Source organism: Mercurialis annua, linkage group LG7 (genome assembly GCF_937616625.2).
Source record: "Mercurialis annua linkage group LG7, ddMerAnnu1.2, whole genome shotgun sequence".
Classification (NCBI taxonomy): Eukaryota; Viridiplantae; Streptophyta; class Magnoliopsida; order Malpighiales; family Euphorbiaceae; genus Mercurialis; species Mercurialis annua.
In genome coordinates, this window is record NC_065576.1 from 39,429,581 (window position 1) to 39,453,856 (window position 24,276).

At 34.6% G+C, this 24,276-nt stretch overlaps 2 protein-coding genes across 2 annotated transcripts; one reads left to right on the forward strand and one right to left on the reverse strand.

Moving 5' to 3' along the window:
- The first annotated feature begins 20,540 nt into the window (after positions 1 to 20,540).
- On the forward strand, positions 20,541 to 21,170 carry LOC126657164 (uncharacterized). The gene has a single exon (XM_050351810.1). It carries the CDS (start codon positions 20,541 to 20,543, stop codon positions 21,168 to 21,170), a length of 630 nt encoding a protein of 209 aa, XP_050207767.1.
- An 839-nt stretch (positions 21,171 to 22,009) lies between these two features.
- On the reverse strand, positions 22,010 to 23,817 carry LOC126654669 (uncharacterized). The gene is made up of 4 exons (XM_050348605.1): positions 23,675 to 23,817; positions 23,193 to 23,238; positions 22,415 to 23,109; positions 22,010 to 22,279 (listed from the first exon to the last, which is right to left on the reverse strand). The coding sequence occupies exons 2-4, from the start codon at positions 23,202 to 23,204 to the stop codon at positions 22,228 to 22,230; spliced, it is 759 nt and encodes a 252-aa protein (XP_050204562.1). The 5' UTR covers positions 23,205 to 23,238; positions 23,675 to 23,817; the 3' UTR covers positions 22,010 to 22,227.
- Between the last annotated feature and the right edge of the window lie 459 nt (positions 23,818 to 24,276).

A 24,276-nucleotide genomic window follows, 5' to 3' on the forward strand; every position in this document is an offset into this window, starting at 1 on the left:
CTCAATTGTACGACTCTTCCAGAGCACTTTTACCATAGGTATCTCCTTACTACGGAGTTTCCTAATCTGGGTATCCACAATTTCTACGGGTTCTTCCTCATAAGATAACTCCTTGTTTATCTCAACCTCCTGAGGTTGAATAATTTTATGAGGGTCATGAATATACTTCCTAAGCATCGACACGTGAAATACTGGATGTACTTGCGACATCTCAGACGGTAATGCTAACTTATAAGCTACCGTTCCTATTCGCTCAATAATCTCATAAGGTACTGCATACCTCGGCGCTAGCTTTCCTTTCTTTCCAAATCGGATTACACCTTTGATAGGTGATATTTTAAGAAACACAAAATCTCCGATTTGAAATTCTACATCTTTTCTTTTCACATCAGCATAGCTCTTTTGCCGACTAAATGCAGTTTCTAAACGTTGCTTAATCAACGACACTTTCTCAGACGTAATCTGTACTATTTCAGCTCCTGTCAATTTCCTTTCTCCAACTTCTTCTCAACAAATTGGAGATCTACACTTACGTCCATATAACGCCTCATACGGTGCCATCTCAATACTGGAATGATAACTATTGTTATATGAGAACTCTACTAACTGTAGATACTCATCCCAATGGCCTCCAAAATCTAAAACGCACATCCTTAACATATCCTCCAAAGTCTGGATGGTCCTTTCAGACTGTCCATCCGTTTGGGGATGAAACGCCGTACTGAAATCTAAACGCGTTCCTAAAGCCTCTTGCAGACTTTGCCAAAATCTGGATGTAAAAACTGATCCTCGATCTGACACAACTGACACAGGAACTCCATGTAAACTGACTACTTTGTCAATATAGATTTGTGCCAATTTCGCTGCCGTATAGGTAACTTTGATCGGAATGAAATGAGCCGACTTTGTCATTCGATCAACGATAACCCATATCGAATCAAAACATCGTTGCAACGTAGGCAACCCAATGACAAAATCCATGGTTATTCTTTCCCATTTCCATTCTGGTATTGGTAATTGTTGCAAAAATCCAAATGGTCTCTGATGTTCCAACTTCGCTTGTTGGCATATCGGACACTTAGCAACAAATTCTGCTATATCCCGTTTCATACCATTCCACCAATACATCTCCTTAACATCGTGATACATCTTGGTAGAACTAGGATGAACACTATACTTAGATCCATGTGCCTCCATCATAATTCTCTATTTTAATTCCTCTACATTTGGTACGCACACCCTTGTACCAAATTTCAGAATACCACCTTTGATATTGTATTCAGAGTTCATTCCATTTTGAACTTCTGCAATAACATACTTTAGTTGAGGATCCGTTGTCTGCAGTTCCTTAATCTGATCATTCAATGTAGATTTAATCGTCATTTGAGCTAACAAACTCCCCAAATACGAAACCTCTAATTGAAATCCTTGATCAAACAACGAATGCACTTCTCTAATCATTGGTCGCTTCTCAACTAAAGTAATATGAGCTAAACTTCCTGCTGATTTTCTGCTCAACGCATCAGCTACTACGTTAGCTTTGCCAGGATGATACTGTATCGTACAATCATAATCCTTAAGCAACTCCATCCACCTTCTCTGTCTGAGATTTAACTCTCGCTGATCAAATATGTATTTCAGACTCTTGTGATCAGTAAATATTTCGCATTTTGCTCCATATAGACAATGTCTCCAAATGTTTAATGCAAAAATCACCGCTGCTAATTCTAGATCATGGGTATAATTAACATCATGCTTTTTCAACTGGCGAGAAGTGTAAGCTATAACTCGTCCATGTTGCATTAGTACACATCCTAACCCGATCCTAGAAGCATCACAATAGACTGTAAGTCCATCATTACCAGAGGGTAATACCAGAACTGGAGCTATTGTCAAACACTCCTTCAGCTTATGGAAACTCACTTCACTTTGATCATTCCAAATGAACTTCGCATTCTTCTGAGTTAGCTTAGTTAATGGTGCAGACAACTTAGAAAAGTCTTGCACAAACCGTCTATAATAACCAGCTAAACCCAAGAAACTACGAATTTCTGTCACTGAACTTGGCCTATTCCAATTCATCACAACTTCAATCTTTTTAGGATCAACCTTAATCCCACTTTGAGATACAACATGTCCTAAAAATGCTACTTCTTTCAACCAAAATTCACACTTTGAGAATTTGGCATAAAGCTGATGATCTCTCAAAGTTTGTAACACAATCCTTAAGTGTTGCGCATGTTCCTCCTCCGTGCGCGAATAAATCAAGATATCATCTATGAATACTATCACGAATTGATCTAGAAACGGTTTAAAAATCCAATTCATTAAATCCATGAAAGCCGCTGGTGCATTTGTCAATCCAAATGACATCACCAAAAATTCATAATGACTGTATCTCGTTCTGAAAGCAGTCTTCGGAATATCATCATTTCTAATCTTCAACTGATGATAACCAGACCTCAGATAAATCTTCAAAAAGTACCTCGCTCCTTGCAATTGATCGAATAAATTGTCAATTCTGGGTAAAGGATACTAATTCTTGATTGTGACCTTATTGAGTTGTCTGTAATCTATACAGAGTCTCATAGATCCATCCTTCTTCTTCACAAACAACACAGGTGCTCCCCAAGGTGAGACACTTGGTCGTATAAATCCACGATCAATCAATTCTTCTAATTGATCTTTCAACTCCTTCAGTTCTGCTGGTGCCATACGATACGGAGGTATCGATATTGGACTTGTACCAGGAACTAGATCAATACAGAATTCAATCTCTCGATCTGGTGGTAATCCAGGTAATTCTTCTGAAAATACATCAGAATACTCCAACACTACTGGTACTTCATTCACACTTCCAACTTCCTTCTGAATATCTCGTACCAGAGCTAAAAATCCTTGACATCCTTTACTCAACATCTTTCTCGCTTTCAAAGCCGAGACTAAACTCTTTGGGGTTTCCAACTTCTCTCCCCGAATAGAGATAAGTTCAGTTCCAGGTGCATGGAACGTCACTATCTTTTCTCTACAATCCACATTCGCATAATGTTGCGACAGCCAATCCATTCTTAGGATTACATCGAATTCCAAAACATCAAGCAACAACAAATTCGCAAGCAATTCTCGCTCTCCGATTAACCCAAGACACGACGGATAAACTACAGTAACGTTTATGCTTTCGCCTACAGGTGTAGCTACTAACAATGGGTTTTGCAAAAACACAGGTTGAAGTCCTAATTTTAATGCAAAACTCGACGATACAAATGAATGCGTAGCACCGGGATCAAATAAAATTGATGCATCATGTGAAGATATTGAAAATATACCTTGCACTACCGCATTCAACGCATTCGCCTCTTGAGGATTGATCACAAAAACTCTAGCCTGCCCTCAGCTAGTAGTCGCTCCTGATCCTCGTCCGTTTGTGGTCCTTTCTCCACCACGATTACCAAATTCATATCCTCTTCCACGTAATCCATTAAACACATTCTGGTTCTGTGCCTGCCCAGACACTGCAGGATATATAGGTCTAGGTTGTTGAAACACTGGTTGAACAACACTAGCACTTGAACCTTGTGGTCCAGACATATGACATTCTCTTGAGAAATGACCTTGCTGTCCACACGTGTAACATCCTCTAGTCGCCATATAGCATGCTCCAAAATGCTTCTTTCCACAAGTTGGACATAGTGGCATCGTTCCTCCTGAACTTCGTCCACTAGAACTTGATCCAGAGGTACCGAACCTCCTATCTTTCCTATATTTCTTTAATCCTTTATGATATGGTCCAATGAACCTATTCGTATTCGAACTTGCAGTTCCTTCTCTAACTTTCACTTGCTCACCAGAAACAGTGATCTTTCCAAATTGGATCAAAGTACTTTCCATCTGGCGTGCACTATCGATGGCATGCACTATCGATGATTTGCACCAAATCCTTCTTAACATCAGATATTAATCCAATATATTCGGGTCCTAGCCCCTTAATGAACCTTGAATTCACCCTATCTCTATCCAACATCAGATCAGGTGTGAAACGACTCAACCTTGTGAACTCCGTCACATACTCTTGCACCGTCTTTCCTATCTTATTCAAATTCAACAAATTCTCTCGATAATTCTCCGTTACTGAAAACGGTAGAAAGAAATCCTTAAATCGAGTGACAAATTCATTCCAAGTCATCTCTCCCATACTTGGTTGAATATGCCTTTAAAACCAATCTTTCGCAGATCCTTTCACTGACATTTCTACCATCAAAATCGACTGCCTATCGTCTAATAAGAACCTAACTAAGCATTCTAATCGTATATTATTGCAACTAATCACCACAATCACGCAATCTAAGCAAACATACAGACTCACTCCTAGAGCGAAGCAGAGAATATTTAAAAACAAATGATGACTTAACAAATGACATGATCGGAAGCCTATATGTTGCAGTAGACTCTATATGAATTTCCTAGGTACACATTCCATACGGTGTTCTAGCAATGATACCACCTTTATCACTAACCACCTTTCGACTATCACTTTCTTAGTCAGTGGATTCACTTTTAGATCATTGCTCTGATACCACCTTTGTCACGACCCGATTCTCGGCGTCGAGACCGGCGCTAGGGAATGGGAGTGGTTGCTCCGAAACCCGTAGCAAGCCTTAAAAATACATTAAAAACCACTTAACATTTTTTGCGGAATTCAAATCATTTTCGAACATTTTAAAATCACAGTTTAAAACGTTCTGATAAAAATTACCATTTAAAAAACATGCACATAATTTTCTCTTTAATTATTGCATTGTAGTTTCAAAACCATTTCATTATGGCTTATCATGCATCTCATTATGCATACCACCTTACTATGGTAATAACTGCATTTCACTATGCAGGCCATTTCATTGTGGACTTAACTGCATTTCACTATGCAGACCATTTCATTATGGATTTAACTGCATTTCATTATGCAGGCCATTTCATTATGGACTTAACTGCATTTCATTATGGACTTAACTGCATTTCATTAAGCAGATGCGTTCATCGCATTTTATACTCGTGCAGTCGCTCGGACTTTCGCACAGCATTCCCATATTACATATTATCAGAGTTTAAGCGTTATAATAAAATATAAAGCATAAATAAGTCCAACGACTACTAAGGTATCATCGTTCATTATTCTAGCTAATGCAACTCTAGACACATAAAGAAAAGGTCAGTCTCACTTTATTCAAGCCAGGGATTTTCGGAACAAGAAATTGGAAATCCACACCTTAAACTACTCGCCTGTAAAAATTATAAATTCAACGGGGTAAGTTATAAAAACTGAGTGAATGCGTACAACATGTACTAATAAACATTAATATGAAAGCAATGCATTCCAGATTACCGATTCATATGAAACCCTAAACCATGATTCATGTTCCTATATGCTTTCAAAACAGGAAACATAAATATTCCACATCATTTCACCACATTACGGGTTAACCTTTATTTTTCATGGCCGTATTTATTCATTTCTTTTTGTACTCTAGCCTGTCAAATCTGATCAATTATCTTTTACGTATGTGAAAGTCTTTAGACTGTTCCACCATACAACAGATTTCGGCAGTACATATATACCGTCGCCATTTCACTTTTTTAATAAAAGGTTCAACCTCTCAGATCTCGGCAGTTTCTCTTTACTGCCTTTGGTCGCCAGGATTCACACAACACATTCACATGCAACCCATTCTAATATGCAATACTGGTGATCACACAGCACTATTACCGCCCAATAGTAAGCATGTTTCAATGAATTTAAATCGATTTCAAAACTATGTATAATAGTTCATGCGATTTAAATTCAAAATAAAATAAAGCAGTTCGCAATATTTTTAATACTAATATTTAGCAGTATAAGTTGTAAACACACTCACAGTACTCACTTATTACAAATTTAAAATTATCACCCGTCGAATATCAAAACCTTCGCTCGCCGGTTTCCGCGACAAAACTCGCTGGATTTAATTTAGAGATTAAACATTAATAAATGTATTAACTCTAAATTATAGGATAAACTCTAGACCGACTTGATCAAATAAACCACATAATCACATAACCAAATTTGATTCCGACTATCTCTTTCCGCGTCATCATATTTCCATACGATACACTCTATCCACAATAGTTTATTTAATCCATAAATAAACATAGAATTATAACTCCATATATTTCTAACACAAATTCAATTCACACCATTTTCTAAAACACACTTTTAGAAAATATCAACAATATACCACAATTTAAAAATAACCAAAAATATTTTTCCGTAAAATATTTTTGTACCCGGAGCTCGGCCCCCCTTATTTTCTGCCAAAATCATTTCGGCACTAACTGCTGCCAACTGAGCTTAGGACTGAGCCACCATGCTCTATCCCCTCTGCTCATTTTCTGGTCACCGTATTCCGGTGGTTTTGGCCGGAAAACTCAAAAACGCTAAAAACGCTTAAAATCCATTTTAAGCTATTTTAACACCGAAATTCACCAAAATCAATTTAAAATACATCTTTAATTATTATCTTGTAAAAACAGCAGCGCATAATTTTTAAAATAATATTTTCCATTGTTTTAACAATTACTACCAAAATAACCATTAATAATCAAAACCGATTATTAATCCGTCAAAACGCCTCAATTAAATCACTTTAATTCCATAAATAATCATCATATATATTTCATAAATATTTCATGAATAATTTCTGCCCAGACATTAAAATGATGAAAATACCCTTTTTAAACAAGTTTAGTGTTTTGATCTATAGAGTATTCGGCACCCACACCAAATGGAGATGAAGATTGAATTACTTGGGCACCAAGATGTCTAGAGAAAATATCTAGATATTATAGTTCATGATTCATTTATTTACAAGTTTGCCATTATGGCATTCTTGTGATTAAATCGAACTCTAGGGGCAAAATAAATTCAAGTTTCTAAAATATTCAAAAACATTAAATCATATCATATGGGCTGAATTAAAATATTTTTGGGCCTTTAAAAATATTTGAAATAATTATTTTGACGGTTTTTAGTGAAAAATCGCAAAATTCACTTTTAACACGTAAAATTGCCAAAAGTCAAACTTAAGGCAAAACACACTCCAAACCACATTTTCACCCTTATAAATTCATCTCGTGAATTTATTAACTATTTTTGAGGTCCTAATTAATCAAAGTTGGACACACACGAAAATAAACACTAATAATTCTACGAGGTATTACAGCAAGCAACAACACTCTCTTAATGTTGCCAGAACTTTAAAGTATCAAGCAGGTTTGCCTTTATTTCTCTGGCATCATTGTATTGATCATGCTGTTCATTTAATAAACAGAATCCCTTTCCCTGATATTAATAATGCAAGTCCTTATAAACTCCTATTTGGTTTTGAACCAAATTATCAGAACTTAAGGACTTTTGGTTGCCTTTGTTTTGCTGTTACTATACCTGATTTAAGAAGGAAGTTTGACCCCAGGGCAGTCAAGTGTATTTTCATTAGAGTTCCAGTAAATGTCAAAGGTTACAAACTTTACAATCCCATTTCAAAAGACATTTTTGTATCTAGAAATGTCATTTTTCATGAAAACCTCTTTCCCCTACAAACATCAGTTCATGAGAAAACTTCTTTGCCTCAAAATTTACCATCTTTTTCTCAAAACATAGATCCAATTTTTGATGATCCACCTATTCCAATCCAAAGATATACTTCTCAACCATCTATCAGTCCTATACCAAGCCCATGGAATTCACCTCCTCTCTCATCTCAACCAACAACATCAATTCTAAATAATGCAGATTTTCCTGCTCTAAGGAGAAGCACCATAATTTCTCATTTGCCATCTAATCTTAAGGATTATGATTGCAATCTTGTTACTTCTCCTCATTCTTTATCCCAAGTTCACTTTTTAGAGAAACTTTCTCCTACTCATAAAGTGTTCTCTACTAGTTTGACTGCATTAAGAGAACCAACTTGTTATAATGAAGCTGCTCAGTCTGCAGAATGGCAAACTGCAATGACTGCTAAAATGAAGGCTTTAACAGATAATGGGACTTGGTCTTTGTCCAAATTACCTGATGGAAAACAACCCATTGGCTGCAAATGGGTATATAAAATTAAATATAGAGCAGATGGCTCTATTGAAAGACACAAGGCTAGGCTTGTAGCAAAAGGATTCACACAGCAGCCAGGAGAGGACTATACATATACCTTTAGTCCAGTTGCTAAGATGACCACCATAAGAACTCTTCATGCTTTTGCAGCAATTAAAGGGTGGCATCTCAGTCAGTTAGATATCAACAATGCATTTCTGCATGGTGATTTAGAAGAAGAGGTCTACATGAAAGTTCCACCTGGATTTCAAGCCAATAATGATCAAGTTTGCAGGCTTCATAAGTCTCTCTATGGTCTCAAACAAGCAAGTAGACAATGGCATAACAAACTGACTGATGCTCTTCTTCTCAAAGGTTTTATAAGTTCAGCTTCAGATCCATCTTTATTCATTAAAAGTACATCTGATCATTACATAGCTCTTTTAGTTTATGTGGCTGATGTTATATTAGCAAGCTCTTCTATTGCTGCTATAACAGACATCAAGGAACATTTACATGACCTTTTTAAGATCAAAGATCTTGGATCTTTAAAATACTTTTTAGGTTTGGAGGTGGCTAGATCCAAGTCTGGGATCAATTTGTGTCAACGCAAATATGTTCTGGATTTGCTAAGAGATACAGGTTTTTTTAGAATCCAAACCTGTACCAACTCCAATGTTGAATTCTCAGAAACTGTCTAAATCAGAAGGTGTCCCTCTTCCTGATGCTCTTGTTTACAGGAAGTTGGTAGGAAAATTGCTTTACTTATGTACAACAAGGCCTGATATTCAATTTGTTGTTCAACAATTGTCCTAATTCATGGAATTTAATACAGATATACATCTCAAGGAAGTTCACAGAGTTTTGAGGTATGTCAAGTTTTCTCCTGGCAAAGGCGTTTTTATGTCATCTAATTCAAATTGTCAGATTCAAGGATACACTGATTCTGACTGGGCCTCCTGCATGGATACTAGAAAGTCAGTTTCTGGCCATTGTGTTTTCTTAGGTCAATCCTTGATCTCATGGAAGTCAAAGAAGCAGGCAATTGTTTCCAGATCATCATCAGAAGCTGAGTATAGGGCTTTGGCTATGCTGACTTGTGAATTACAGTGGTTATTATACTTACTTAAGGACCTTTCTGTCATTCACTCTCAACCAACCCTGATATTTTGTGATAGTCAATCAGCTTTACAATTGGCTCACAATCATGTGTTCCATGAAAGAACAAAACACATAGAGATTGACTGCCATATAATTAGAGAGAAGATTCAGAAGAAGGTAGTTCATCTGTTGCCAGTTGCTTCTACTGCTCAGCTTGCAGACTGCTTTACTAAGCCCCTTGCACCTACTGTATTTTCTCAGGCCTGGCTTACAAGACCAGTATGCTCCAGCTTGGGGGGGGGGGGGGGGGGGGGGGGGATGGTAACAAAGAATCTCAATTCTTTGGTTTCTTCTTCTTTAATTGCTTCCACTGCAAGTCAAGATAAATTAGCTGATGAACACACAAGGAACTCGTGTGCTGATGTGTCAAGAGTGTGAGTTGTGTATGAGCTGTCATCCAGCTGTACTTTCATATGATGTAATATGTGTATTTGGATTATGTTATGATAAAAACAGAATTCAACTGCTATGAGCATTATAAATACCATCTTGTATTTTCATTCTTCAAATTAATGAAAATAATTTTTCAAGCTTTCTAATATAATCTGTTTTTTATTCAATTTTAAAGTGATTTTTTTAAAAATGATCATATTGGGTTTTAAAGAAATTTATCAAACTGAATTAGAGTTTGCCTCTATTTGATTATCTGAATTACCGAGTTAAATTAGTTTTCTTTTGGCATAATACCACAAAAAACCCGACCTTTTAACCCCTTTTCAATTCTACCCTGACTTTGAAAACTTGTCAATTTTACCATATTTTGCATTTTCTCGTTTCAATTGTACCCTAATTTTTTATTTTTTTACAATTTTTTTAGTTAAATGACGAATCATTTAATTAACTAAGTTTAATGATAAAATCAAATTTATTTTCATTCAAAAAAGTACAAATAAGTCTTTTATTTTTAAAAACTAACTAAAAACCATACTCAAATTAAAACTAATGTAAATTCTTAATTAATTTAACTAAATCTAAATAAATTTTCAACATATACAATTAATATATGCTAGATATAGAGAACGTTTTTTAATTTTTTTTCCAAACGAAAAAAACTTCAATTTAATATTTCAGGGTACAATTGAAACACAAAAATGCATAATAGGGTAAAATTGACCAATTTTCAACGTCATGGTAGAATTGACAAAATGGCTAAAAGGTCGGGGGGTTTTGAGACATTAGGACTTTTCTTTTACACTCGCCCAATAATAAATTTCTTTTACTATTTCGCGCATTCGTCTGATGCCAAAAGATTTACATTATGGAAAGTTCCATACATTTTAATTCAACTTTCTGGAATCAAAATTTGTTTCAAGTTCTTTCTTAAGATTAATAGGTCTGTTATACACTGTTTACTAAAATAAGAGGATTGTTTGAAGACGAATACTTTGAATACTTGGACTATGTTGCGAACGCCAATTGGAACTAGTTATTTTAGTACATCAAAACTTACATTAGAAGGCATGTTGGAAATAATCACAGTAAACTCTAATCTAAATGACTTAGTCTTTTTTAAGGCTTATCCCTTTAAAAATACCCCGAACTTTTAGCACATTTTTAATAGTACCCTGACGTTGAAAACTCGTTAATTGTATCTTATTTTGTATTTTTTCGATTCAATTGTACCCTTGAGCATTAAATTTATCTTTTTTTATTCAAAAACGTTCAAAAAAAAAAATTAAAATGAACTTTTTGACTAAATTAACATTTTTGCATTAAATTAACCTTATTTGAATAATTTTTTTGAAATTTTGTCCAATAAAAAAAGTCAATTTTAATGCTCAAGGGTACAATTGAAATGAAAAAAATACAAAATATGATATAATCGATAAGTTTTCAACGTCAGGATAGAAAAAAAAAGTTAAAAGGTCGGGATTTTTTTAAGGGGTTGGGCCTTTTTTTAATTGCTCACTTGCTTGTTCATTTTCCTTTGTGATTGCTCTGATTCCCATCAACATTGTTCTTGTTCTGAATTTGGCTTTGCATGTATTTTAATTAATGGCTATGAATTTTCATTTTTGATTTAGCTTGTGCGATGGGCTCAATTATATACAAAGATTGGCTCGGTTTGGATACAATCATAAGACAAAAGTTTCTACTACTTTTTTAATTATGAGCTAATTTCATATAGTAGTGGTTGATATTTTTTTTTATTGTTGACGTGTATCTTCTCGACATATGATGGATTAGACGACAAAGAAAACGAGTTATTACTAGATGTTGATGATGATTTCGAACCAGGGAAAGAAGAGGAGCTTTTGTTTGGTAGACGAGATGTAAGTTACTGATTTTGAACTTGTATTTAGTTGTCAAGTGCAAGTGGAACTTGTTGCAATATCTGATTTTGGAAATTGAAATTTACTTTCTTCTCCCTGTAGGGGCATAATTATCCTTCTCTTTCTTGGTGTGACTCTTGTTTATTTTATTTGTCTTGGCATAGGCTTGCTGTACATTTCAGCCGAGGATGAACCATTTATTGCTTTCAATAAACAGATTGATACTCGTTCTCTTCTAAATGAAAGGAGAACTATAACACTAGTTTTTCTGCATCGACTTCACTCATGTCAATTTTATTTCCTTGTAGTTGTATCCCCTATTAGCAACTCTTCGTTTAGACATCGTTTAGTTGTCATTATTTTAGTGGGGTAATTGGATATGTAGAAATGATGATTACATGTAAACTGACGTATTAATGTGTTTAGATAAGCTGAAGTAGCTATTCTTTTTGCTCAATAGTTATTTTGTGTGCATGAATCATTATGTGAGTGTTTGGATTATAAGATAATACAGCAGTTAGTTACACTTGAACTAGAATGAGTAAGTAAATGGTTCAGGTGGATTTCATAAACAAGATTATTCTTGTGTCCTTTGTTGGCTAAAGTCCTTTATCCATAATCCTTAGTTTTGATGATAACTAAAGCCCACTAACTTTGTTTGCCCAAGTGTTGTAAAGCCCATATTCTAGAAGCATGTTGAAAGGTTTCTTATTACTCAAGAAATATGAATGGAGGGCATTTTGGTCATCAAGCTAAAAGAGCCAGCTCAGTTTTTGCACACAGGCTGGATCCATACTTCCGTCAGGCTGAGGCACTAACAAACAAAAGCTGCAATGTACTATTGTCTCACAAGCCAACGGAATATTCAAGCTGATTGTACCAGCTCAGCTCAAGGAGGCTCCTCCATTTGTCATCTTATACACTTTGCAAATTGGATAAGGATGACTCAGCCCTTCTCTAGAAGATTCTTGAAGACTATATAAAGGGCTCCTCTTCCATTTTCAAGAGTGTGGAATCTCAGAAAGAAATCATCAACCACCATCTTGTGCTTATTATTTTGGTTATTCCTCTCAAAAGAACTAGGGCTAGTTTTGAGTGAGAGTTTCATACCACAACAAATCTGTAATCACTTGTGAGGATTAGACTAGCTTCTGGGTAGAACTAGATCTTCATTCTCAAAGAGAAATAGTTTGCTGAAGCTAAAGAAATCAGCTTGCAAGTTACAGACTAGCTTCTGGGTAGAACTAGATTTGTAATCCTAAGGCTTTGACTCTAGCCCGTAATAGAGATTGAAGAGTGGAAACCTTAAGGATGGGTATCTTTAAGGAGTGGATGTAGGCAGGGTTGCCGAACCATTATAAAAATCTGGCTTGATCTTTTATGTTTTTCGCTTTAGCTTTTTACTCTGCTTAGCTTACTGATTGATTAGTTTTTAAAAAGAGTTTTTCCAAACTAAACCTATTTTCAAATCTTTGTGTTTTAACTCTTGCAAAATTTAGTTTATCTTCTGATCTTGTTCCAAAGCTAACAAGTTCTTCTATACTTGTCTAGCTCAAACAAGAAGCTGTAGAGAATAGCTTGAGTTAACTTCATAGCTTATCACACTTAAACGAAAAACTTTTTAAACTCTCAATTCACCCCCCCCCCCTTTGAGCTATTGCTGGACCCAACATCCTTAAATACATGACTGCACTAGCATCTTATTTTTGATATAGATCAAATTGAACTTGGCTGCTATTACTTTGGCTACCAGCAGTTGCCACCTAACTTCATCTTTCTTGATTTGCTGTTGCATTTTGAGTGATAACTCCTCTAGTTAAGTACTTGTTCTTTTGCACATTTATCTTATATGTTTTATGTTTGCATATTATGAGTATAATTGTTTGTGGTTTTGCAGGATTTCAGGAAGATATATGTGGAAAATGATTCCGTAGCAGAAAAAGGCGCTCAATGTTTAGCAGTGGAATCGTGATTTTTGATAAATATTTTGGTGAACATTTTCTGTTTTTGATGTAATGGATGGATGAAATATTTTTCAATTTTGAATTTTATGAATATTTCCCATTTTCTGATTTTGGTGAATTTTTTCTGTTATTGATATTAGTAAATGTTTTCCTTTTCTAAATTTAGCGAATAGTTTTACTTTTTGCTTTTAATTTATGTTCCTTATAATAAACTGTTGCGTTTTTCTATATAAACTGTTTAAAGTTTTAGCCAAACCGTTAAATCATAGTATATATAAGTGTTGCTAAAGTACTATCCAAATCGTTACCTTAAAAAATAAATGTTGCCTAAAGTACTATCCAAATCGTTACCTTACAAAAATAAATGTTGCCTAAAGTACTATCCAAATTGTTCTCTTATAAAAATAAACATTGTCAAAAGTATTATACAAATCGTTGTCTTATAAAAATAAATGTTGCCTAAAATGCATTACGAAATTGTTACAATAGATGTTTGAAACTGTTGCTTTTGTTACTAATTGCAGCATTTCATTTCTCACACAATAGTATAAAAAAACTACTGCAATAGCTATTAAAACCTATTGTAGTGCTGTAAATGTTGTTGATTTAAAAGCGTTGCAATAGACGTGAGGTAATGGTTTTTGTACATACGCAACACTTAGCCGGTGTTGCTGAAAGTGATTTATGTGGTAATGAAAGGAAGCATACTCTGAGTTGGTTGCTTCGATAAGCAGTTTCATTACTGCTTTTATCACCAATTATTTCTTCCGGAAGACGCATTGCTGATTATACTGATTGTAATGCATTTATATAGCTCAAAGAGGTATCCGGCGAGGCACTTATCCAAGATACATCTGATCCAACGCTGCCCTTTTGTTTACGTGCAAAATTCCCAATCAGATATAGCAGAAGAACTAACTATTAGGAATAATTTTTTTCTCCCAGTATTTTGTTTTTAATAAAGATGCCAGTGACTCCTTAAAGATCGAATTTTTTCATGCGGCCGGAGGAATGACTACTTGCTAGTTATGTTGCACGGAAGCGGAAATGTGCGCTGAAACAGAAAATAGCAGAACCAAATTTTTCATAAAAATAAATTATAAATATGAAATTTGGGATTTTCAAAAGCGTTACGAAAAGGAAATGCGAAAAATAAGACTAGACAAGTCTATGCAACATAGCTTGCTAGTGTATTTCAAATGATTTAGTTTGTAAGTGCTTAATCAGAAACCGGGTTGCATGCGCATATTTGTATCAAGCAGTTCTTCAAGACTTTAACCCTTCAATTGGGAAGAAAATGATGGATTATCTCCACTAAGTATCTGTTAAGACCAGCTGTAATAACATAGTTTCCTAATTTGTTAGCTAAAATCTAGACTTTTAATTAGAAAATATTTTGTTTTCTATTATTTAGGAAGTAATATATATGGTTATTATGAATCCTTTTTAGGTAGGCATTTTTTTCCTTTTGTAGTTTAAATTCTTCTCTATTTAAAGGAGAGGATTATATTCAATAAACTAATCAATAATTTAGTCAAAAAATAAAGAAAAGGAGAGTTGGTGATCTCTGGAACAAATCATCATTATCATCTCAAAAATAGGTTTATCGAAGAAAGGAAAAAATAAGGAAAATCGACGAGATTTTCCGAGTAGTAGACCTGTGATGAGATCCTATTCGCAGGATATCAGTATCACATTCCTCCAGAAGGCTATCTAATTATCAATGTAAGTTTATAGTTTACGTCAGGAGTTCCATGTTTAGAAGGAAGATGTTGATAGGGGAAAAAACATATCGTTTAGCTAGGATTTTTTATTTATTTTATTTTCTTAGGGTTAGTTTGTGTTTGTTTTTTATTATTATTTTATTTTTCTTGTGTTTTTATGCTTTAATAGATTGTTTTAGGGTGTTGTTAGGGTGTTAGTAGTTTATTTTCAATGCCTTGTATTGCTTTAAAACTGTCTTTCAATTATGAAAAGTGTTAGTTGATTTGGTGTGTATCTTAATAAATTTATCAATTTTAGCTTTCCCCGAATCGATGAATGTATGAACACGACTTCTTAATTCGACAATTGATAAATGATGCTTGCTTAATGACTTAATAATTCGTTGACATAATCCGATGAAACGAGGGTGAATTCAAAATTTAGACTTGTTCAAATCGTTGAAACATAATTGAATAACTTGATGCGGATTCATGAGATGTCGATTGTTTATTTGTATAGTCGTTTTCAAACTTTTGGCATAAGTAGCATAATTTTTGTAGGAATTAAGTTTATGGCATAACACTACACACTTTTGAGAGTTTTGAGCTTAATTTCCTTGTTGTGAGTGTTGATTTCATGTTTTATTACTAGAACTTGCTCGGTGTCCGTTTAAAGTTACACGGTTGAGTTTTCAATAATTAGATGATTATGGCAATTAGGTATAACCTTTCTTTTAGACCTCTTAAATAGACTACCCTTATCCCCTAGATTACACCAATTTGAGCCTTAAACCTTTTTATTGTTTTTACCGTATTTCACCCTTTACCGTTCTATATTTTACCTCTTTTGTTTACCTTATCGACTTAATATATTATCTTTTATGACTATGATGAATATAGGTGATTAATAACTCAAGATTAGTGAAAAGAGAAAGTGAACTACATTGTGCTTAAAAGATAAAGTTACGCCTTGAAAAAGATTGAAAAAGAAGAAAAAAAAGGAGATAGAAATTTGCAAGAAAAAAAAAGAGCTCAAAAAGAAGAAAAAATGCTGAGATTGCAAAAGGCAATGAGTAAAGCGTAATTCAAAAAGGAAAAGAAAGTTATGAGTTCACATATACGCAAAAGCGGAGTTAGATCAACCTAGAAGTTAATAGTAGTAATAAATAGTTTATTAATTTGATATTTAGCCTTTGTTTTATCCCTTTTACCTACCCTTTACCTTAGCCACGTTACAACCTCATTAAAGACCATATGATTTTTGTTGATTACCGAATCAAGTAGCGGAGTACGGGACTATGAGCAAGCTTATGGTGAGTATTCATGTTTTCACTTGTGAGATTTTCTTCTTTACATACCCTACTTGTTCATATATTGATGCCATTAGCTCGGTTTTTACTAATTTGTGCTATGATTCGCCTAAAGTGAGAAATTGATTATTTTCTATGTCCCGCAAGTGATAGTGAAACTTAAGTGTGATTCAATTTGACCTTGTTCTAAGGAGTTAGTAACCATTGTTGTGTTGAGTTACGTTATTGAGTTATATTTGTTATTTGATTGCATCGTTATTTAGTTGTCGGTTTTAGAAGTTTTGTTTTTATATTGTTCATAGGTTCCGGGGATTTCTATTATTGATTTATTTTGTTAAGATTGTGCCAAGTTTTCTAACATGTTTTGTAGAGTAAGATTTATTTCTTGCTTGAGGACAAGAAAAGGGTAAGTGTGAGGATGTTTGATAGGAGTAAAATTACTCCTATATTTCGAGTCATTTCTACGCATCTTTAATCGCTTTTATCGTATTATTCATACATTATTTAGTATTTTTATGCTTTATGGTGTGTGTTAGTGTTTCAAGGCTTATTTAGTGATTATGGAGCGTTTTGAGAAATAAGAGTATAAATCGTGGATTAGATCGAAGTCGTGAAGCTTGGGAATGAAGAAAGCACATTTGCACACATAAAAATCTGACCCCAACGCATTCATTGGCAATTTTGGAGCAGTTAATGACTTCAAATGACTTTATGTTCTTCATAAGAAATAAAGTAGACATGTTAAGCTTTCCAACGGTTCAAAAACCGACTCATTTGGAGTTTTCTACATCGAGTTATGAAGTTTTAAAGTTAGTAGTTCTGCAGCTGAAATTGTGTCTCGAACGAGAATTGCAGGTACGAACGTACCAAGACAAATTTGCCAATTTCTCGAACGAGAAACCATTATTTCGAACGGGAATTGACATATTTCGAACGTTCCATGAATTATTTCGAACGAGACATGCAAAAAAGGGCTGAATCAGTGTCTGAATTGGATTCTTCTCATATTTCAACTTCAACGCAACTCCTAATCCAATTCCGACTTGTATTTGGAGTTATTTTATTATTCATGGACTACCTCTACTATATAAAGGCATTGTAATAGCATTAGTTAAAAATCAATCATAAAATTAGACATTAGATTACATTAGTTATAATTTAGTTTTCTTTAAATAGCTTTTAGTTTAGTTTTTTCCAGCAGTTTATAATTAGTTTCTGCAAGACGATTGTTGAAGATTTCAAGTTTAATCAAGACGATTCTTTCCGAAATTGACAACTCCGGTATTTATTGTTTAATTATGCTTTCTTCTTCATCATCCTTCTTGTTTTGTTTCAGTTTTAATATGAGTAACTAAAACCCTTGTTTGAGGGTTGATATGAACTTATAAATTAGTAAATACTTGGATTGGATGAATTAGTGTTAATTCGTGTCTTAATTATTAATCTTATTGCTTGGATTAACTTAGCTACTTAGTTCATGATTTTGTGTTTAATTAACTAATTGAGAGATTGCTAATTAAATAGACATAGATAATCAAGAACTTAGAGAAAAACGCCGTGAGAGCGGGTTGGAATTTAGGTAGTCATTGAGTTTGCTTCATAATTATAATTTGATTATTTAATTCAGTTTTAATATCGTGAGAGCGAGTTAATAATTGGTTAGTTAATTAGGTTGTGATTTTATTCGGATCTTTGAAGTTTGAGAGAGCGGGATTCGGTGCTTTGAAATAGCTCGATTCGCGATAAAATCGCTAAGAAATCCGATTCCATAATTTTACTTATTTATTTGGGATTATCAATCCTTGAGATTTTTAATCTTATTATTTTAAACCCTATTTTATTATTTGTTTTCAGTTTATATTAATTTAATTAAATTACAAAATCCTATTGATTTTTCTAACTAGCCGATTAAAGAATATTTGAAATTAGTGATTAAGTCCATTGTCTCTGTGGGATCGATACTTGGTCTTCCAAGTTATATTACTTGCGCGATATCGTACACTTGCAATTAATTGCCAACATATGTTAGCGTAACGAGATTGGTGCTGTGCAGAATAAAGGCAATGTATGCTTGGGTATTCTTGACGGTAGCAATGTGCGTGACGATTATACGTAGAGGTATGTTTGGTTTGCAAATACGAACTTTTGCTAATGCATAGTGTCAGTTTTGACACTGTTGGATTATTTAACAAAGCTTTTTAACTATGTTAAATGCATACATATGCTTGGTGATCCTACATACAGCCTGGTGTGCGGGTAGGGGTGTGCAGAACCGAACCAAAACCAGTTGAGTTTGGTTCAGTTTTGGTGGTAACAAAATTTCAATTTAAATCAAACTGAAAAACCCAACAGAAGTGAGTGGTTTGGTTCAGTGAAATATTTAAGATCGGTACAAAATTGGCTTTGCTGGATTTTGATTTTTGACAAAAATAGATAAAACAATTTGGCGTAGCTGGGTTCGGTTAAACTGAATGTTAATGAAGTTGGACAGTTGAGTCATCCTAATTCCTCATCCCAAACAGATGATTGATATTTAAGTTTTACTAAAATTGACTATTTTCATGTTTTTAATTCCTAATTAATTTCAGATTACAACTCCACTTTATTTGAAAAAGAATTCGTGTGTTTGGTTTTCCGCATTTTAAATAGAATGAAATAAAATGAATCTTGTATTTATTTGAACCAGTTGTAGCATTAAATTTCTTTTATCTCATGGTGCATCCCTTAATTAAGCCTCTAAACCTCCTATGAATAAAATGAATCTTGTATTTATTTGAACCAGTTGTAGCAAATGTTTGGTATGCAAGTGGTTAGCCATTTCAAGAAGTACTTGGGGATGCCTACTATGGTCGGTCGATCCAAAAAACCAATTTTTTCCTTTCTCAGAGATCGCCTGCATAAAAGAGTTCTTGGGTGGAAGGAGCGTTTTCTGTCGAAAGCGGGTCGAGAGGTGCTCATCAAATCGATAGCCCAATCTATCCCGACTTACATTATGAGCTGTTTCGCGTTGCCGGTTTCTTTTTGTACTGATATGCAGAGTATTATTTCAAAAATTTGGTGGAGCGGTACGGATGATAAAAGAAAGATAGCTTGGATGAGTTGGAAAACTATTTGTCAAGCGAAGAAGTTGGGAGGTCTTGGTTTTCGTAATTTGAGAGCATTTAATTTAGCTATGTTAGCTAAACAGGCATGGCGGCTAATCCATTACCCTAACTCCCTTTGTGCTCGGGTTTTTAAGGCCAAGTACTACCCCAATGGTGATTTCCTACATGCTTCTCGTCGGCGAGGCTCTAGTTATGCGTGGAGTAGCATTATGGAAGGTAAGAAGGTGATTGATGCGGGTATTGCTTGGAGAATTGGAAATGGCGAGTCGGTTGATGTGAGAAGCGATAATTGGATTACTTCGTCCTCGTATATGAAGCCATTAGGTCAGCTAAGTATTCCATCGGAGTGCAAAGTGAGCTATCTGATTAATCATATTTCTAGGTGTTGGGATCGCGATAAGCTGGAGTTGATTTTATCCCCTCAGGAAGTTATCAATATTATTAAAATCCCGTTAAGTAGGAGACTTCCTCCGGATAAGCTTTGTTGGCCATCGAACAGAAATGGCTTTTATTCGGTGAAATCCGGTTATTACAAAGCTTGTGAGATTATTAACAGACACGTGGCCAGCTCCTCTATTGTCTCAGATCAGAATTTGTTGTGGAAGAAGGTGTGGTCTAGCGCCATTCAGCCAAAAATTCGTCATTTTGCATGGCGCATCTGTCACGGCTCTCTCCCATGCAATGATAATTTGGTTAAACGTGATGTCCCAGTTTTGAACTGCTGTCCTAGATGCGGAGTGGCACCTGAAACAGATCTTCATGCCCTTAAGGAATGGGAGGAAGTTCGTGGGATGTGGTTATTGTCTCCGCTCAGCTTACGTGTGGATGGGTTCCAAGTTCCGTCGATGACTGAATGGCTGAAAAGGATGTTTTCTGCGCTTAAGTCTGACTGAGGTCCATGATTTTCTTATGTGTTTATGGGTAATTTGGACTGATCACAATAACATTGTTTTCGAAAATCAACGGGTGAGCCCGCAAAATCTGTTTCGTTGTGTGTATGAGCGTAGGAACAGTAACCCATCTAGACAGGAGCGTGTTAGTCAAGTCATGCCAACTACTATCTGGCAAGCTCCGCCGGTTAACTCCATTAAGGTAAATACTGATGCTGCAGTTGCTATTCATAAGAACTTGTCTGTTGCGGCTGCTGTGTGCAGAAATAGTAGGGGAATAGTGGTTAAGTATGGGGTGAAAATCTTACACGATGTTGTTACTGCGGAGCTGGCAGAATCCTATGCCGTTCTGATGGGGTTGCAAATGGCTGTGGATATTCCGGTGGTGAAGCCAATAGTTGAAGCTGACGCGCTAACTGTTATTAACAGGCTGCAACAACCGGATAATGCTATAGATCATACACAGCTCATAGTGGATGATTGTATAGACATCGCTAGGGGTAGAGATGTTGTCTTCCAACATATCCGTAGAGATGGTAACGTTGTTACTCACGCGCTTGCCAAATGGGGCATTTTCTTTGGTAAAGATAGATCTTTTGACGGTGAAGTTCCGTTCCCAGTCAATGAGCTTGTAACTTTGTCTTCTTAGTTAATAAAGCTCCTCTTTTCTTCTCAAAAAAAAAAAGTAAAGAAATTTGCAAAATACATGAATAATAAATCAGAATACATGGCTAATAAAATCAAAATCATATAAGCTAAATTTGCATATATCATCCACGCAAATTTAGTGATCTCGGTTAATATAGTTCTAATGTCTAAACATTCTCTTTAAAGAAATATGCGAATAGTCACTATTTTTCACCCATGCAAAATCAAATTTTAGCTTATGCTTTGACGGGAATCCATCTACTTCAATCCAAGAGCCATACATAAGAAATTAAGAATGTTTTTAAATAGATTTTAGTAAATTAACAGTCCCATGTTCCCTGTACCTACCTGTTAATATAGCCACGAAAAATTCAAGAAAGAAATGCAACTTTATAGTGTTCCAACAAATAATATATTTACTATCAAGAAACATATAGGAAGAGCTAAAACTAATACGGAGAGCAACCAGAATACTGTTTGGATCCAAGTTAGAAAAATGTGCAGCTGCATTCATAATGATGTCCCTCAACGAACCAGTGTAAGAATTTGGACAAACCTGATTGACTTGACAAGCTTGTTAATAATATTCAGGCGGACATCTGGAAATGCATGTTTTAAAAAATGGGTAGTATTATTGCATCCTACAACAGGAGGGAATACAAGAACATTCTTTTAAAGGAAAGAGCAGCTTAAATTGCATCATGGTGGTAACAAAGGTAATGGAAGTTAATCAAATGATGCAGAAAAACGAGTTCTGTCCCAACTAGGATAAATGCATATTTATGAGAAAACGACCTGGAGCAAATCTGCTTCATGGCTAAAACAATATGGAACACATACTTATCCATAAGATGAGCTACTGACACAAACAATGTGCAATACATACTTGTCCATAAGATGAGCTACTGACTAAAACAATATGCAACACAATTACTGTTCCGTATTTCACTTCAAACCAAACAAAAAAAGAGCTAAAATCCATGACAGGCTTCAGAATTATCTTGTCCTCTACGACAGGACTCGCCATTCACTCTCTTTTGCCATACAGCCATCCCACTTCAATCTCTTGCTCCTCTCATACTCGGTCCACTCCCATCATCCACAATCGCTCTACAAAGAAGGGGGGAAAAGCACTATAGTGCATTGACAATAAAATATCGACAAAGGAAAAAATCACACGTAGCTTCTTTACATAGAGAAATTATCACAAGTAACTATAACAACTTGACAATGATAGAAACAAACCTGAGATCCTGTTGCACTTGTTTCAAAACGCTGACATGTATGCCAATAAGATATGGTCCATAGTCAGCAAAACTCATTCCTATAATTTTTCCTCTTATATCAAATATGGGACCACCTCGAGATTCTACAGAAGGATAAATACCTTCAATTTGTATCAAGGGGACTGAAGGGTGAAAATGTGGTTGATTTTTTGTCATACCACTAAAAAGATCTCCCATAACTCGATATTCAGGTGTGATATTCATATCACATACATAATCAGCACAGGTTTTCCTGTCGGTTGGAATACGCACATCCCGACATGGAAATGAGACCTTACCTTTCCAAAATGACCCAATAACACTTCTAGACTGCGTTCCAATGTTAACCACCTCTTTATTTGCATCTAATATACCATCATCACAAAATTTCCCAAACTTACAATCACTTGCGCCTTCAACCTTCAAGACAAAAATATTACATTCACGATTCCAATGTATCACAATAGCCTTGAGATCAAAATTGTTACTATTCAATCTGCGTGCATGAATCTCATGTGAGCTCGTCAATCTAAGTGTAGAGGCACCTGTCATAAGTGTCCCACTACTATCTATGGCAAAACTCTGATGGAATTTCGTGGAGGAATCTTCCAAATTAGTAATTCGGAGTACCCATATGATCTCTTTACAATTAGAATACAATAATTGTTCACAGTCCTGCAGTGAAATACAGCGGTGTAAGAGATTCGGTACGAAAATTACAAAAAATAATTGGAATGGCAGAATATAGAAAAACTTACCTCCTTTTCCATTGTAAAAATGAACTAGCTTTAAGCTTAAACAGACCTGTTTTACAACATTACAAAAATGATATGAGTCATTTTAATACAAATAACCTTTTACGGAAATTAATCTCATATACAGTGCCAATGCTTGAGGATGATGGTTATTGGTCCAAAGACCATTTATGGACTGTTATCAGATTTCTTAGACAGTCCTCCAGATGTGAGGAAATTTTTCAGATTTCTTAGACAGCCTAACTACAACTAGCAATTATTCTAATACATTCATGCTAAGCATAATAAATTTCTAATTAACTCAAAAAGCTATATTCAGTAATCTAAGGTTTAAAACAGTAAAAGAGTATTTGAAAATCACAATCAACCTAGATCGATCATTTCACAACTACTTAATTTTTAACAAGAGATTTCACATTAATCTTATAAAATAACTAAAAAAGGAGAAAACAATTGAATCGCTAAACCCTTATATTGAAACTCACTTGAAGAGAGATAGCTGTAGAGAGCAGAGCATTGAGAGGAAGGCCAATCGTCGTCGAAATCGTTTGTGGGAATAACTACCGGTGAATCTCCGTCATTATTAGATTTTTTATTATATGAATATATAAATTTCATTTATTTGTGATGTATTTTGAACTTGTTCGTTCCATCTAAATTTTTATAACCAATAATTACCTATTAAAATACTAAGTAATGAAAATTAAATTATAATTAATCGTTAAATAAAATTAAATGTATTATTATAATTAACTAATAATAATTATTATAAGTTATTAATCAGGGATTTATTCTCCCAATCATTGTATTTTATAATAGGCTTAATTACTTAAAAAACCTCCACCTTATAATATTTTTTCGTTTATACCATGATTTAGGAAAAAGTTCATTTGTACCCTGTTTTTGATTTTTTGTTTTCAACTCTACCCTAAAGTACTAAATTGAACTTTTTTTATCTAGAAAAAGTTTAAAATAATCCTTCATTTTTTTAACTTATTTGTATTTTTTCAAATAGAAAAAAAGATGATATAACCCTTCTATTTAATTATTTTTAATATTTTCATCCTATAATTAATTAAATTGTCAA

Excerpts from the sequence above, each read along its gene's own strand:
- LOC126657164 (XM_050351810.1), top strand. The coding sequence starts at position 20,541 with ATGTGTTTATGGGTAATTTGGACTGATCACAATAACATTGTTTTCGAA.
- LOC126654669 (XM_050348605.1), bottom strand. Across the intron at positions 22,280-22,414 it reads CAAGTGCAACAGGATCTCAG|AGCGATTGTGGATGATGGGA; the intron begins GTTTGTTTCTAT and ends CCTTCTTTGTAG.